At 40.6% G+C, this 14,881-nt stretch overlaps 1 protein-coding gene across 2 annotated transcripts in view; it reads right to left on the minus strand.

The window, feature by feature from the left end:
- Nucleotides 1–13,265, minus strand: part of CYB5R4 (cytochrome b5 reductase 4) — a 40,308-nt gene extending 27,043 nt beyond the window's left edge. Inside the window, exons 1-5 of one of the 2 annotated variants that reach the window (XM_074581251.1) lie at nucleotides 13,117–13,265; nucleotides 11,786–11,939; nucleotides 8,771–8,871; nucleotides 6,560–6,644; nucleotides 2,810–2,851 (exon numbers count right to left, since the gene is read on the minus strand). In XM_074581251.1, the coding sequence (XP_074437352.1) occupies nucleotides 2,810–2,851; nucleotides 6,560–6,644; nucleotides 8,771–8,871; nucleotides 11,786–11,939; nucleotides 13,117–13,191 (457 nt within the window). In that variant the 5' untranslated portion in view covers nucleotides 13,192–13,265. The remainder of the gene's footprint in view (nucleotides 1–2,809; nucleotides 2,852–6,559; nucleotides 6,645–8,770; nucleotides 8,872–11,785; nucleotides 11,940–13,116) is intronic. The other variant, XM_074581252.1, reaches the window with a different exon arrangement.
- Between the last annotated feature and the right edge of the window lie 1,616 nt (nucleotides 13,266–14,881).

The following is a 14,881-nucleotide window of genomic DNA, read 5'->3' on the forward strand; positions in this document are numbered from 1 at the left end:
AAAGAAAAGAAAAACCAAACCACCACACCTCTTCGCTTCCCATGAGGGTGGGGTTGCTCATGAGGAATCCGATCTAGTATTGAAGCCCACCCTGCTTTAAGCAGGAGACTGGACCGAACAAGCTCCAGATGTTCCTTCCAATTTAAACTATTTTAGGATGCTCTGAAAGCTCTCTGTATCTCTTGTTTTCTTTGCTCTTAGAAGGATCACAACAAGTTTGACTCATATTTGTAAGCTCCAAATATTACTAGGAAAAATAGGAATACTTACATTACTTACACTACAGAATTCCAGCTGGTTGAACCTCATGATTTGAGGTTGAACCTCATGATGTTCTTGAGACTCTAGCTCAAACTCTCCTCCCGTCAACCTTTTCCACAATACAAGTTTTTTCAAGATCTGATGTGCATATACTCACACACCAGATTGTTTTCAGAAGGTGGAACTGCCCAAGTAGTCTTTTTTTTGTTACTATTAATATTACAAAAGTCATCATCATAATAGTTTGGGTAAAAGAGAAATTCAGTTTAGCTCAAAAGTGCAAGGCTAAAAAGATATTTTTTAAAATACGTCTTTGATAAATATTTACTCTCAAACAAATATGAAGTTTTCAGGCATGCTTTGGTAATGGCAGTGTTTTGAAATTTGGATGTCTTTTTTTTGAAACTCAAGTATATGAACAGATGTTGAAGAGCACATTAGACTACACCCACTCTGACTGTTATCACTAGCAATATATTCTGAAAACTTCAGATTTAATTGCCCCTAACATTACATACAGTTAATGTTCACAAGAATCACGGGTACATTTAAGTTGAATGATCTGAGCACACTCTAAATACAAATACTGTTTATACATTTTAGATTGAAAAGACAAAAATGCCTTCACTAGTGCCAACAACTTCAAAAAAACCTGAGCTCATGCCATAGGCTTTCTCTTTCCCACTTCCAGACAGCGATGCTTATTTCTAGACTCATAGACTCATTCTGATTTAAATTTATAAGAGCAGAGGGTAACCTCAGGAACTGACCTTTTCTATCTTGGAAAAAATCTTGCCAAACAGGTAAACTGACTACAACAAGCATGCATCAGTATTTTGGAAATTTCATTGGAGACTATCATCAGAACCATTTCCTGTGTCTCTTGAGAAGTCACATAATCTGGACAAGAAAAGCTACTGATAGGAGCAGGAGGGGAAGCAAGACAGAAGAGAGAAAATCACTTATTTCTCTTTATCTGGATCCACTGTGAATATGAAAAATGCACAGGAAAGCTCCGGACAGCTAGACAAGTACAAAAATTAAGGAATTCATGAACCAGAATAACCAAGAGGAGAAGAAGATTGAAACTGATGGTAAAATTAGTCTTCTACTTGAATACAAAATATTTGTCATGTATTTAATGACTACTAGCTGCTAGTAAAGCAGAGGTTGTTTTCCAATTCTCCCAGTCCTTCAAAGCAAGATTAATAGGTTCCAGCAACTTGTTTGTTGCTGAAGAAACAAAAGGAAAAACTGGCAGCAGATCCTGCCAAGGTTTAGCTTAACAGCTTATAAGGCTATAGAGCAAAATAGGTACAAATAAAACCAGTCTTGCTTGCTTTTATATGATGTATGTTTAACTTTTTGTGTAGCTCAATGCTTGTGCATACTAAAAGGTAAACTACCTTTTAGAATTCACATATAACATTCACAGAACACAATGGGAGGGCAAGAAAGACAGTATGAGAAAAAAGAAAACAAATGTGAACTCAAATTCACCAGAGAAAGCATGAACAAGCTATTTTCCCCTCCCCATGCCTGGACTTGTTGGGACACCACCTCAAGGACTTCTCTGGCTTCATCTTAAGACACATCCAGGTTCCTGTTCTTCCTGACACTCAAAAATTTGACTGCTCTAGACTCCTTTTCCAAAGTTTCAGCCTAGACTTTTCCATGACCAATCTGCACCTGTCCCCTCCCATGCCAATACATCAGCCTTCAGTTAAAATTGTATTATTTCCCTTCAGAGGCGTTCATCTCATTTGCTCCACCAAGACTCACTCCTCATTTGATGGGACTTTGTAAGATGTATTCTTGTACGAATGTTTCAGTCTGAAACATTTCCCTAGAAGTATTAAAATCAAATGCAAATCTTGATCACTAGCAACCAAAGCTACCTCCAGCACTCAAGGAAGGGCTCAGTGAAGGCTTGAACACTTCCCCATCTCTACAAGGACTACTGTCAAGCTTCTGATACATTCACAGGATTATACTTGCTTCTCTTTGACTGGGCTGACAGTTGGTGTAGTTGTTTCTCACAATTACATTTCAAGTAGTTCAGTGATGCTGTGATCAGCTAATTCACCTCCATTTCATCTCATTTCCCAGTGACGACCTTCCAGCTTTTAGTAGAGACTTATTAATTCAAAGTGTTCCCCAGTATTTTGTTTTGTCTCTGCTAATCCAGCCCCATAGCCACCTAGCTTTTCTGATATAGAGAAGGTTCAAAAAGCCTGGCAATTTTGTAGTGGCAGATTTCATAACACACAGTAATTTGTAACCTATCTTGTCCAACTGGAGCAGAAAGCTTGTCCACCTCATACGTCCCTTATCAGTACTAATTTACTGCAGTCTTATAATACTTTTAAACACTGAATTCACAATACCTGATTAGGATTTTGCCTTCTGTAATTTCCACAGATTGCTACAGCCTCAACATCAAATTCAAATATAAAGATAGACAGAAGTCTGGATAAACACTGCTCATTCGGTAATATTCAAGTAAGTTTAAGATTCACTCCCCACCTCGCTCCAGGTGAACACTTACCATTGAGCTGTTTCTTCTCTTCAGACAGAGTAGAAGAAATCTCTACAAGCATTAAGAAAAAATGAGCACGACAGTCAGAAGTTACAGCACAGTGCTTGCACACATCATGCTAAGGAAAATAAGCCAAAGTAAGGATCTCCATGTAAGCCTTCCAAAACATTAACAGATTGACCAGGATGCTTCTGATATCAAGTCACAAATAAATGCAGCGCTGATTACCATTCCAAAAGATCATGTATAATTAAAAAAATACTATATTAAAAATGCCAGAAGTTGCACAGCATTAAAGGGCAGGAAATGCAAGAACTCTGGAACTTCAAAACAAACATCACAGATTATCTTGTGCAATTATAAACTTCATAGCTAAGAAGCGTGCTAAATCTGACAGACTTTCGATGACACTTGTCTCATGACAACACAGAGTAGACACTGAATATGACCAACCCAGTCCTTGGCAATCTAAACCCAATCCTTGGCAGAAACCCAGGAAAAAGAAAATCTTCCTATAAGCTCCTTCTGTCAAATGGTTTTATTTGACAAGTTATCTGTGGTTTTCATTAAACATACAGTATGCTGTAACTACTCCAAACAAACAAACACACACTAGCAGAAAAAAAAGATAAAAACCAAGCAGGTTAATTACCTAGTGTCAATTCATATATATATATAAGGTGCTCGACTTGAGGGGAAAGGTGCTGCACCTCTCAGCCACATATCCTTCTGCTCATAGCAAATCTGTGGGACACTAGTCTTATGGACGTACATAAGCCCCTTTCTGCGTGCTCTACATGGCATATCTCCGAATGTCCCAATATAAAGGTCCATTTTATATTCTTTTTTATGGGAACCAGGTTTGGGGAAGTGGGAGAAACCAATGTGTTCTTCCTGCTCCCTTTTATGAAAACGAAAACGTGAACGTTTCTCCTCTGTTCTTCTGAATCCTTCCCAGTGCTCTGCATGACAGCAGCCAGTGTTAGAGGAAAAATGCCATTGTGAGAGAAGCGAAGGAAACGGTCCTGGAACAAAGCACCAAGCATGGAGTATTGCAAAATGACTTCAGAGCTGACCAAAAACTGCCTTCATGAGAGGCTTTCACGTTGTGCCACTATAAGGTAAAAACAAAACACTCCACAAGATGCATACGGCAGTCCACCCAAAATTTTTGGTTGAGGCTGTATTTGGCTGAGTACTCTGCTATACACCACTTTGAGCTTTCTGACAGGATAGGCAAGCCATTCACAAAAACTCATTTCTGATTAAAAGTAATTTTTTGTGTTTAGAAGTCTGTTCTCATTTCACTACATTTAAACACGCTGCACCAAAATTGGCGTTGCAGTTTTAAGGACAGCTTGAAGCATTTCCAAGACACAGCCCTACCTCTCTTCCTTGGATAACACCATGGCCCTCAGTCTAACCTCACTGAATAAATACTGCAACATGCATTCTGATTCCCAAGTTATGTTACTGCTGAAGTAACACAGGGACATACACTAACATGTGTCTATGAGAACCATTAGCAGTATTAAAAGATACCAGACAATAAACTAATGTCCGTGCTAACGTATACAGCTGAGCACCCCGAAGGGAAAGCAAGCAGATTAATGCTGTAGAGGATTGCTGAGGGAGATACTGCAATCACCTCCTACATGCCTGGGTGCTGCCGTAGTTACTGCACCGGCCTTCTCAGCAAGTACAAACACTACACGTTTCAGCGCTCAGCTCCACAGAAGGGACACTTCAGAATTTCCTATTAGTCACTACCATACCATCAAGCAGCGTTCCCAAAAGACAAGCTGACAAAATATAAACTATCATCAGCATCTTCAAAGGCCTCTTCTTTCTTAAAAAAAAAAAACCAGTGTATGCAAGGACAACCTTTAGCTTCCTTGAACAGTTTGGTAAGCAAATAATTGTACCGCCTTCCAAAATCCCACCAGGACACAGGAAACAAAAACTACACTAAACAACCACAGATCTTCCAGCAATGCCCCAACAAACCTACAGCTGCCTTAACTGCACTGTACTGAGACTGCAACAAACGGCAAGTACCAGTGCTCGTCCTACTGCCAAACACTCATCCTCTGCCACAAAAAGAAAGCAATACATTCCATAATTTGAAGTCCTCTCTTTCCTCTATATTTATGTGCTCATTTAATCCTATATTAAAAAATGCACACCTTAACTTAGTATTTTAGTCTTCCATTTTCAAACGCAAAACTTTGCCAAATATGATCTTCTGGAAGGATGCAAGATTAGGATTATTGCTGGCTGACAGTGAAGTTAGTCAATCACATTTTTGATAATTCAGAAGAGGATACATAACCTACAGGAATCAAGGTAAACTTTGAGAATTTTACAGTGAAGAATTTCAGCAAATCCAGTCTAATCATTTTGAATCTTAATTAATGAAATTACATTTTTTTCAAGCCTGAAATGGCTAAGAGAGACACTGGCAACAGAACTGGTTTTATACAGTTGGCAACATTTATCCTGCAAATTTCACTACATCATATGGATGTGATAAATGGATAGAACAGTCCCATTATGGAGGAAAGCAGAAAAAGTGAAGAACGGAAAATGGACTGTCATAGCTGGCAGGGGCAAAGACATATTTGGTTTTTACTGACTGGCTGTCACAAGAATTCCTTCCAGTTGCAGAAAAGTTAGATTATTGAAATTGCCAAAAGTCAGGTTTACTTTTAAATTTTTAACTCAGCTGACAAAGCAGCAGTAACTTATCTGTAACACCTCGACTCCATGAAGCAGTTACGCTGTCAAGGTTTCTCCATACTTTGTAGCATTTATCTTAAAAGCTCCACACCTAGAATTAGCTACCTAGCAACACGGAGATGTAAACTACTACTCTTTTTCACCTAATGACCAAACTCAAAGTAACTACTAGGTGATATGATCTAAGTGCTAAGCAAGTATGCAGTGCACCTTGTCAGAAGCTGAAGAGCTACAAGAGATGGCCAACTTAGTGAACTAAAGGATGCCACAGAATTTGAGAAAAATAGTTGCAAACATTTATTCTTTCATGTTTTCACTGTAATTTTGCTAAGAGGTAATATTCAGTAATAGTGTCTGTTTACTAGGTATAAGAAATTTTTGCTGCGGCCTACAAACCAGAACGAATACTGAAGATTAAAGTCTCTGGAAACCATCACCAGCATTTTAAGACAACGTACTACATTCTCTTGCTGTCCTGGCTCAGAGCAGTCTGTTGTATCGGCAGATCCAAGTAAATTCAAACTAAAAGACCCAATAAGTGTTCAGGAAAGGATAACTCTCCATAAAGTGTATTCAAATACCTCAATACATATGCAACTCGCCAGACCTATGCCTTGTGCTGAAATCACCAAACTGAAAATACTGACTTTTATTTCAAGATGAGAGAGCTCCCTATGACAGTTTGTTGCCTGGGATCAGAAGAAAAGAGAGGGAACTTGGGGGAAAAAAAATATTTTTTTTTTCTGTATACATATGCACATAAAACACGTACGTCTGTTTTCTGATGACTGAAAATAAAAGAAGAAATGTAGCAATACATTACTTGTAAAAGTCTTCATGTATAAAATAGTTTCATCTTCAGGTATCTGCTGTAGAAAGACTGAATATATGCAACAGCCTTCACCTTTATGCAAGAATAGAGACTCTCCTTGTAAATATGATGATTTAAGATTTCTTATCATTTCCAGGTAACTTTGAAATAAAGCATAATAGAAATTATTTCATTCTTAAAAACCTCACCTTTTGGAGCAGCAATAGGCTTGACAGCCATTCTCCCAACAAGACATTCCTTCAGCATCGATTCATAATTGACCCAACGATGAACCTATATTAACAAAATTGGTTTTCACAAAATCTGTAATTCTTACTATGTTGTTCTAAGCACTTAAATATAAAAGTTCATTTTTGTACAGTGACTAGTGTAATTCATTTAGCCAGTTTATTTTTAAAACAGACACTCATCGCTGCGTCGTTCAGTACTTATTTTTACTTCTATTACAGACAGCATGTAATTAAGTGAAAAAAATAGGACCGTGAAAAAGTGACAAAAGTTTCATTTATTCATTTTATGCTTTGCAGTATCTGAACATCGTAATTTTGAGCTACAGAAAATATTTCAGAAGAGTATTTTTATGATGTATGCTATGCAATTAACAGAATAAAGACCTTGTCTTCACCACAAGCGTAATTAGTCTTGTTTAGATAAAAGTGAAGGGCAAAGGGATGAAGGAAACAAAGATAAAGAATGGTGGTTTAGACACACAAACACCTCCTACCAAACTGGTGTATTTCTGTTTGTTTCTGTCATACTATCACTGAATTATTTGGAAATTACCCATTTTAGGAAATCAAATATAGTGAAGAAAGAGCAATAGCTTTACAGACCAGAACTGGAGAACTTGCAGAGGAAATGGATGGCAGAAAAGCCAATTCTGATAGGGCATCCAGGGTAACATCACAAGAAGAGAAAAGGAAAGAAAGTACTGCATGACAAATTTGAATAGATTTAAAAATAAAAACTTTAAATGGGACAAGCTAAGGAGATGAGATAAAGAATCCCATCCACAAGTTGTAGTTTCCTCGTACAGAGATAACAGAAAAATGAAGGATGTTGAATGACAGTTAATTTTTTCAGAAACTTGAGAAACACTAACAACCTACCAAGCTCTTAAAGAGATCCGTATCCAACAGACACAGAATGCTACAGCAGAGGGGATAACAACAGAAATGCTTCCATAACAGAAAAGACATCAGCCAGAAACAAAAATGCAAACAGTATATTTTAAGGATCTGAACACTGCTTTCCACTCCCGTGACAAAACAAACTAAAAAAAAAAAACCCAAAAAAACCCACGTAGCAAGTATGTATCTGAACTTGAGGGGTTCCCCAAATATTCCTGACATCAGACTCGTGTTTCCGAGTACCTCCCACAATACTTGACGGTGCTACAGAATTTCAGGCCACAACTCGATACTGGAAGAACTTTTAGGAGAGAAACTCCAAATTTCTTGAAACCAGAGAATTATGCCCAAATCCAACCCTTCATTTGTGAAAGGATTAACCAAAGATAAACTTAACAAAGCTAAACCCTTATCACATCTTTATTTACGTTCATTGCTAAAAACATTTTGTAAAAAAAGCCATAACATACTGTCATGAATGAACTGTAAAGAGATAACAGATTTCCTTTCGGAAACAGAGGTTTCCTTTCTGCTCTTTCCCAGTTTCTCAGACAAACCTTGCGAGCCGAGAAGACTCAAAGAATGTCTGTTTAAAAAAATACCAACTCAGTAGTGCTGGTAGAGCACCAGGTTTGCAAGAGATTCCTCACAGAAAGTACACCTATTCTGCAGACCCTTTATTTTCTGAGTCTTTTCAAAATATTAAAAGAAATGGTAAACAAAGAACAGACCAACTGTCATCTTGTGATTTGTTCACAATCAGTTAATAGCAGCCCCAGCATTGTTTTCTTAGTACTTTGTTCACTCGTAATGCAGCAGTCAAATTAATAGACAAAAGAATGCTACAAGCATTTTTCAAAAAGTGAAAAAAAAAGAAAAAATTTCTTCTCTTCTTTCTGAGAAGAAAACGCAACTCAAATAACAGCGATTAGTCATTGTACTAATTTATTAAGAAGGTGGTATCTCGAGTTGTTGCTAGCTTTATTGCTATTTCTGCTAAAAAAATAATTTAATAAAATGGTCAAATTGAAGCCTCATTCCAACAACATAAAGTGGCATTTTCATTATTGTCCTTTGATACAAAGTTTAAACTACGTGCCTCTTTCAGCACACAAGTGCCATTCTGAGTGGTAACCCACTGCCTTTCCTTAGGCCTGAAAAAATTCAAATCACCATTTCCACTGGAATGCCCTAAAAATAATCAGAAAACATTCATTTTTCAAAATACCTTTTGGTGAGCAAGTGTCATTTCCTGCCAGTGGTTCTCACCTGATCAAAGAGATCCGTACCATCAGTTCCTGCTGCTTTCATCAGCTCATCCTCACCGCCAGGATGATATTCCATGTATGGTGTGACATTATATACAAATCCTGCAGAAAATGGAATATAAAAACATGAGCAGCATTTCTAGAACTGCTACAACCACTCCTATCACCAAAACCAGACGGAAAGTTCATGCATATTAAATGCCGTGATGACAAATAGTAGACATGATCGGAACAAACAGCATGGCTTTCCATAACCAGAAACATAAGTTACACAATTGTACAGAGCACAAGACGTATTTTGTTACACAGAGGGGCCAATCCTACAGTGCCATACCACTTGTCCCAGTGAACATCTGGAGAAACCTGCAGGGTTAAGACTTTAACAAAATAAACCCTTGAAGTTGAACATGATGTATCCTAGCTAGGGGGTAAAAGAACCAGAGACTGGTTTAAGCAGAGACATAAAATTGTGGCAGTTAGCACAAAGAATTGTTTTCACTCTCCCTTCCAATTAAGTTACTCCTAAAGGGCTGTCAGCGTTGTTTCCCTACCACCCATCATAGAATCAGCTATGGAATAAAACGTCTTCAGGAATGAACTGCCTCCCATAAGGAAAAACCGCTACCATCATCTACAAAACTTCCATTCTTCAGATTCAGCAATGTAAAAATCTAAAGATAGTTATGCTCATTAAAGACTTACAACTCCAGTACCAAATTTGCCCCAGTAAAAGGGCTCAGCATTCCTCCTACATGAGTACAATCCTTAGTATTTCCAGGGAGATAAAACAATGCTTCTTTATAGGTCTGAAACGATGAAGTCTACTTATTTAGTACTACCAGTACTAATACTAAATTAGTATTACCAGAGTAATTAGAGCCTAGACAATGCAGCTATAAACAGTTTTAACAACAGACGTAGTGCTGCTAACAGGACTATTGCAGTCCCACCTAGCAGAATATTTGAAGATGTATAACATTATCAAAACAGGAAGCTACCAGAAGTAGAACTGTACCAGTGCTTTCATAAGAAGCCTTTAACACATTAAAAAAAATGTACATTAATTACTTCAGAGGGAGGGGTAGGCATTCAGCACTGGGCCAGGGGGAGACAAACGTGGGACAATCCTAGTTGGTAAAAACAATCATCCCAGACAACAAAGGAAGGATATTTGCATATTTTACTGACCTGATCTGATGGATGTATCCACTATGCCATCTTGTGTGCAACACTGATTACTGCATGCAATAAAGTGTGAGTATCTGCATAGTTAGGGCCTCCTGAACATTAGGCGAATGTTCAATTGAACATCAAACTTGCATGAACAAAAGGAACCTCATTTATATACCCTTCATGCTTTTTTTAAGCTCCCATGGCATCCCACTTTATATATAAATTTGCGGCCTATATGACACCTTTCTTTGACGATTATCGTATCAGGTTTTTAATCAAAGTTAGCTCTTGTTCTTCTTTTACCTCACATTCCTCTAATCAGTTTCTGCTCTTTCTTATAGAGACACAGTCTATCTACCAAGACAGAGACCTCATTTAGCTTTTCCACAATGATGTTATTTTACTACCTGTCCACATATTATGTCTACAGATAATCTACCAGGATTCTCAGTTATGCTGTTTTTTTCATTAGTAGTCCTAGAACAAAGAAAAGGCAGAGATGGAAAAATCTAAAGACAGATACAGAAGCAGCATGATGGAGTTCTTGTAAAAACCAACCTCAGAGATGCAGTTAAGGGGGAAATAAGAGAAGATTAAAAACAGAAGCATTTTTAAGCAGCAATTCTGTCCGCAGTAGTAGATGTCCCTTTTCAAGAGAAAACAAAGAACAGACCTCCACAGTAAATATGCTTTCTTTAGCTGTCCTCCCACTATAGTTTTGCTAGCATGTGCAAGAGCAGCACACAGAGCATTAACAATCCTATTATTTTGTTTAAAAGGCAGTACTGAATGATGTTTTACCCTTACTTTCACTCTCATCCCCTTTAATACCCAACAAAACCAGTCACCCTCGTAGAGAAATTCTGAACTTTTCTTTTGCTGGAGTTCAGAGATGACATTATGTCAAATATCAACGTTGTTCCTTACCACATCAAAGTTACCACTAAATGAACCACTCTTCCTAGAGAAATGTCACATTAGCTACTCTGATCTTCTTAATATATCTTCATAGAAGTGCTGTTATAACAAATTTAAGGTGATTTTAATGTATTTTAGCCTCTAAATGATTAAACTGGAGAGTAAACATTTTACTCCTTTCCGTAAGACAGCTACGAACTTCATTTTCAGCACTGAAAATACTCTTGTAGCCACAGCTATTGCTCCAAACCACCTTTCACACATAGTTAACTCATAACATACGATACTTTCAACTTCTGAGCTAAATTTTCATAAAAATAATAACATAAATAGAATGGCTTAGTTACCAAAGATATTTGTTACGCGAGGTAGAGATAACAATTGCTCTGTGTGGCAACTGTTGTTTGCCTTACTAAGTTTTACGAAGTAATACGTGGGCTTGCACACTTATTTCCCAAAGACCATTCTACAGGTTTGAGCAACATTTTTAATATTTATACATCTCTGGATGCTTTAAAGCAATCACTAAAACCAGTCAACTGCTAAGGATGATAAAAATCTCCAAGACTGAGGAGTGTAAGTACACGTCAGCATTTTCAACGCCTTATTCTTGCTAAGCCCTTGAGACATCACCTACAATCTTGTGTTTTATTGTTTTCATATATAGATATAAAATAGGCGCAAAATATGCCCACTTGGAAGACTCCTTAAGAAAGGCTTGAAAGCAAAGAAAATCTTTGTGATGCAAAATCTCTAACTGGAACAAAGTTGTGTCCAATTATGTCAAGATTACACCTGGCTTAAACACATAAGATGCACAGCTTCTTTTAGGGTGTGGCTTTTGTTATTTGGTTTTTGTTGCTTCTTCAAGTACAGAAGAGCGAAGCTAGGCAAAAAATGTAGAAGCAACATCACAGCAACCAACCTCTTATGCATATCCAGCAGTCCTCCTTCTTGTTGTGTTTGGCAAGCTCGTCTTCCGTCACTTCAATTAGCCTCCCTTTTAAACCAGTCAAGTCCTTCCCACTTTTAGTTAGCCGAATCCAATCCATAAGACTCCTTCCTGGTTTTAAAGGTACCTGAAAAATAACAAAAGTAAAAACATTGTTAAATTCTAAAGGAAGAAAGAGGTATTCGATACACTTTTCTAAGGCCCCTAGGAGGACTCAGACAAAACAAGAAATAACACAATCTGTATTCTTTGCTGATATTTGGGAGCCCTGTCCCAAAGGTGCTTAAGGAAGCATCGCATCTAGTAACCCAGACAAGGGAATTATTGATATCAACATTTAGATGACTCTTCCCAAAGCAAACCTCCTGTGGTGGTAAAAAGTTTTTATCAGTGTCATTTGAGGTACGGCCTGGAAACCTATGAGCAACAAAGAAAAGAGATTTGGAAATAATGGCCAGGTACGACAAGGTAGGAAAGCTCACCTTCACAGCATTCATAAAGGCTTTCCGCAAGCCCTAAAGCAACTGGCACTCTCACCCAGAGAAAGCTGGGACTGAAGCCTTCCAGCTTACCAGGGATGTATTAGCCATGGCCCGCCCTGAAAAGCGGAGCAAGACCTTCAGGGTGTCCAGCACCTTCCTTTTCAACACCACCACAGACCGGGAACCCCTTTGATCCAAACTCTAATGGCAGGGAACAGTGTTAAAAACCCATGGTCTTACAAAACGGCAGCAAAACCAGAAGCGAGAAAACTAAAGAGCACATAGACCCACGTTACTTGGTGCTACTTTAGTCTAAATACGAGTTTGCTTTCCAAGTGAGGTCTGCAGATACCAAGTGCCCTCCAAAGCCCTCCAAAGATGAAGCCCAAGCTGCGCGCAGGGATTTCAGGTGGAAAGTCTCCGTCTCTCTGCGCAGGAGGAACCCCGAGACAGCCCGGGGAGGCACAGCAGGAAGCATTATCGCCACCCCCTCATAAAAACAAAACTACCAAGTATTTTTCAGCGACGCAGGCCCGCGGGCCCTGCCACAAGCCACCGCCTCTCCTCACCGGTGTCGGGAATACGAGACCCCTCCGGGGAAGCGGACGGAAGCGACCCTGCCCCAGCCGCAACCGGGAACCGACCAACAAACCACATCCGAGAGGGGCCAGGCCAGGAAACCGGCCGAAACGGGGCGGGGGAGCCGCTCACCCCACCGCCCCGAGCGACGGTCACCGGCGGCCCCGCAGGGCTCCGGGGCAGGCCCCAACGCTGGCTGCCGCTAACCCCCACCTCCGCGTCCGGCGGCAGATTTGTCCCTACCTTGGCGCGGCCGCCGGCGGACACCCGCTGCTGGGAGCCGGGAGCGGGGAAGGCCTGCGGGGGCACGTTCAGCATCCTGCCGGCCCGGGCCGCGGCCTGCGCCCCGGCGGGCGGGCGGGCGGGCGGAGCGCTGCGGCACAGGGCGCAGGCGCGGCGGCGGGCGGGGCCCGGGCCCGGGCGGGGCTCAGGCGCGGTAGCGGCCTACCGGTGGTGGCCGGGCCACGCCGCTGAGGCGTCAGGCGGGGCGGGGGGGGGATCCGTGGAAAGCGCCTGGGGCTGGGCATCCCTGGTGCCATCGTGGGCCCGCTTCAGGTGTGTACACGGGGTGTGCCTGGCAGAAGTAATGGCGTTGGAATTACAGGTTTTGGGTGGGTTTTTTTGTTCCTTTAAAGGCTCGGGCCTGCATGGTGATTGGTACCAGCCTTTGCTTTTGTTGTCAAAAACGGACTCACAATCAAAACAACTCACATTAGGCCTTTTTTCCGCATTTCTTGGTGTCCACTTTAGAAACAAAACCAATCGATTCATGCTGTATTTGTGTATAACGATACAGCTCACATACATAGAATCGTCTAGGTTGGAAGCGACCTTTCAGATCATCGGGTCCAACCATCAACCTAACACTGACAAAACCACCACTAAACCATGTCCCTCTGCACCACATCTGTCCGTCTTTTAAATAGCTCCAGGGATGGGGATTCCACCACTTCCCTGGGCAGCCTGTTCCAATGTTTGACAACGCTTTCTGTGAAGAAATTTTTCCTAATATCCAATCTAAACCTCCCCTGGCGCAACTTGAGGCCATTTCCTCTTCTCCTATCGCCTGGTACTTGGGAGAAGAGACCGACCCCCACCTCGCTACAACCTCCTTTCAGGCAGTTGTAGAGAGCGATGAGGTCTCCCCTCAGCCTCCTTTTCTCCAGGCTAAACAACCCCAGCTCCCTCAGCCGCCCCTCATAAGGCTTGTTCTCCAGACCCCTCACCAGCTTCATTGCCCTTCTCTGGACACGCTCCAGCACCTCAGTGTCTTTCCTGTAGTGAGGGGCCCAAAACTGGACACAACACTCGAGGTGGGGCTTCACCAACATGAGAGGGCATGAGTGACTTAAGGCAAACCCCTTCTTTAAAAGCGAAAACTAGAACAGAATTTGGACCCTTCACTCTATCTGGAAAACAGCTACATCGTTTCTCTTTTCCATGTTTGAAACTGTTGCAACAGCAGGCACAACCTTGAAATACTTCATACAATGATTCCTTGATATGCTTCCACATGAAGCCTACTAAATCACAGTGAAAAAGCTTTACTTGTGTCCTCAAACTTTGAGGAAGTCACATAACCATAGAGCCCTTTAAAGCAAGGCATCTATTCTTTGCTCCTAAAATTGATGTCCAAGTTGCGGTCTACAATATATCATAGAATGGTTTGGGTTGGAAGGAACCTTAAAGACCATCTACTTCCAACCCCCCTGCCAGGGCCAGGGACACCTCCCACTAGACGAGGTTGCTCAAAGCTCCATCCAACCTGGCCCTGAACGCTTCCAGAGATGGGGCATCCACAGCTTCTCTGGGCAACCTGTTCCAGTGTCTCACCAGCCTGTGAAAAATTTCTTCCTGATATCTAATATCTAAAAATTAAATAACCTAAAAATTTCTGATATCTAATCTAAATCTACCCTCTTCCAGTTTGAAGCCACTACCCCTCATCCTACCACTATATGCCTGTGCAAAAAGTCCCTCTCCAATATAGGATCTCAGATAAAAAATA

The sequence above is a fragment of the Larus michahellis genome, chromosome 3 (assembly GCF_964199755.1).
Source record: "Larus michahellis chromosome 3, bLarMic1.1, whole genome shotgun sequence".
Taxonomy (NCBI): Eukaryota; Metazoa; Chordata; class Aves; order Charadriiformes; family Laridae; genus Larus; species Larus michahellis.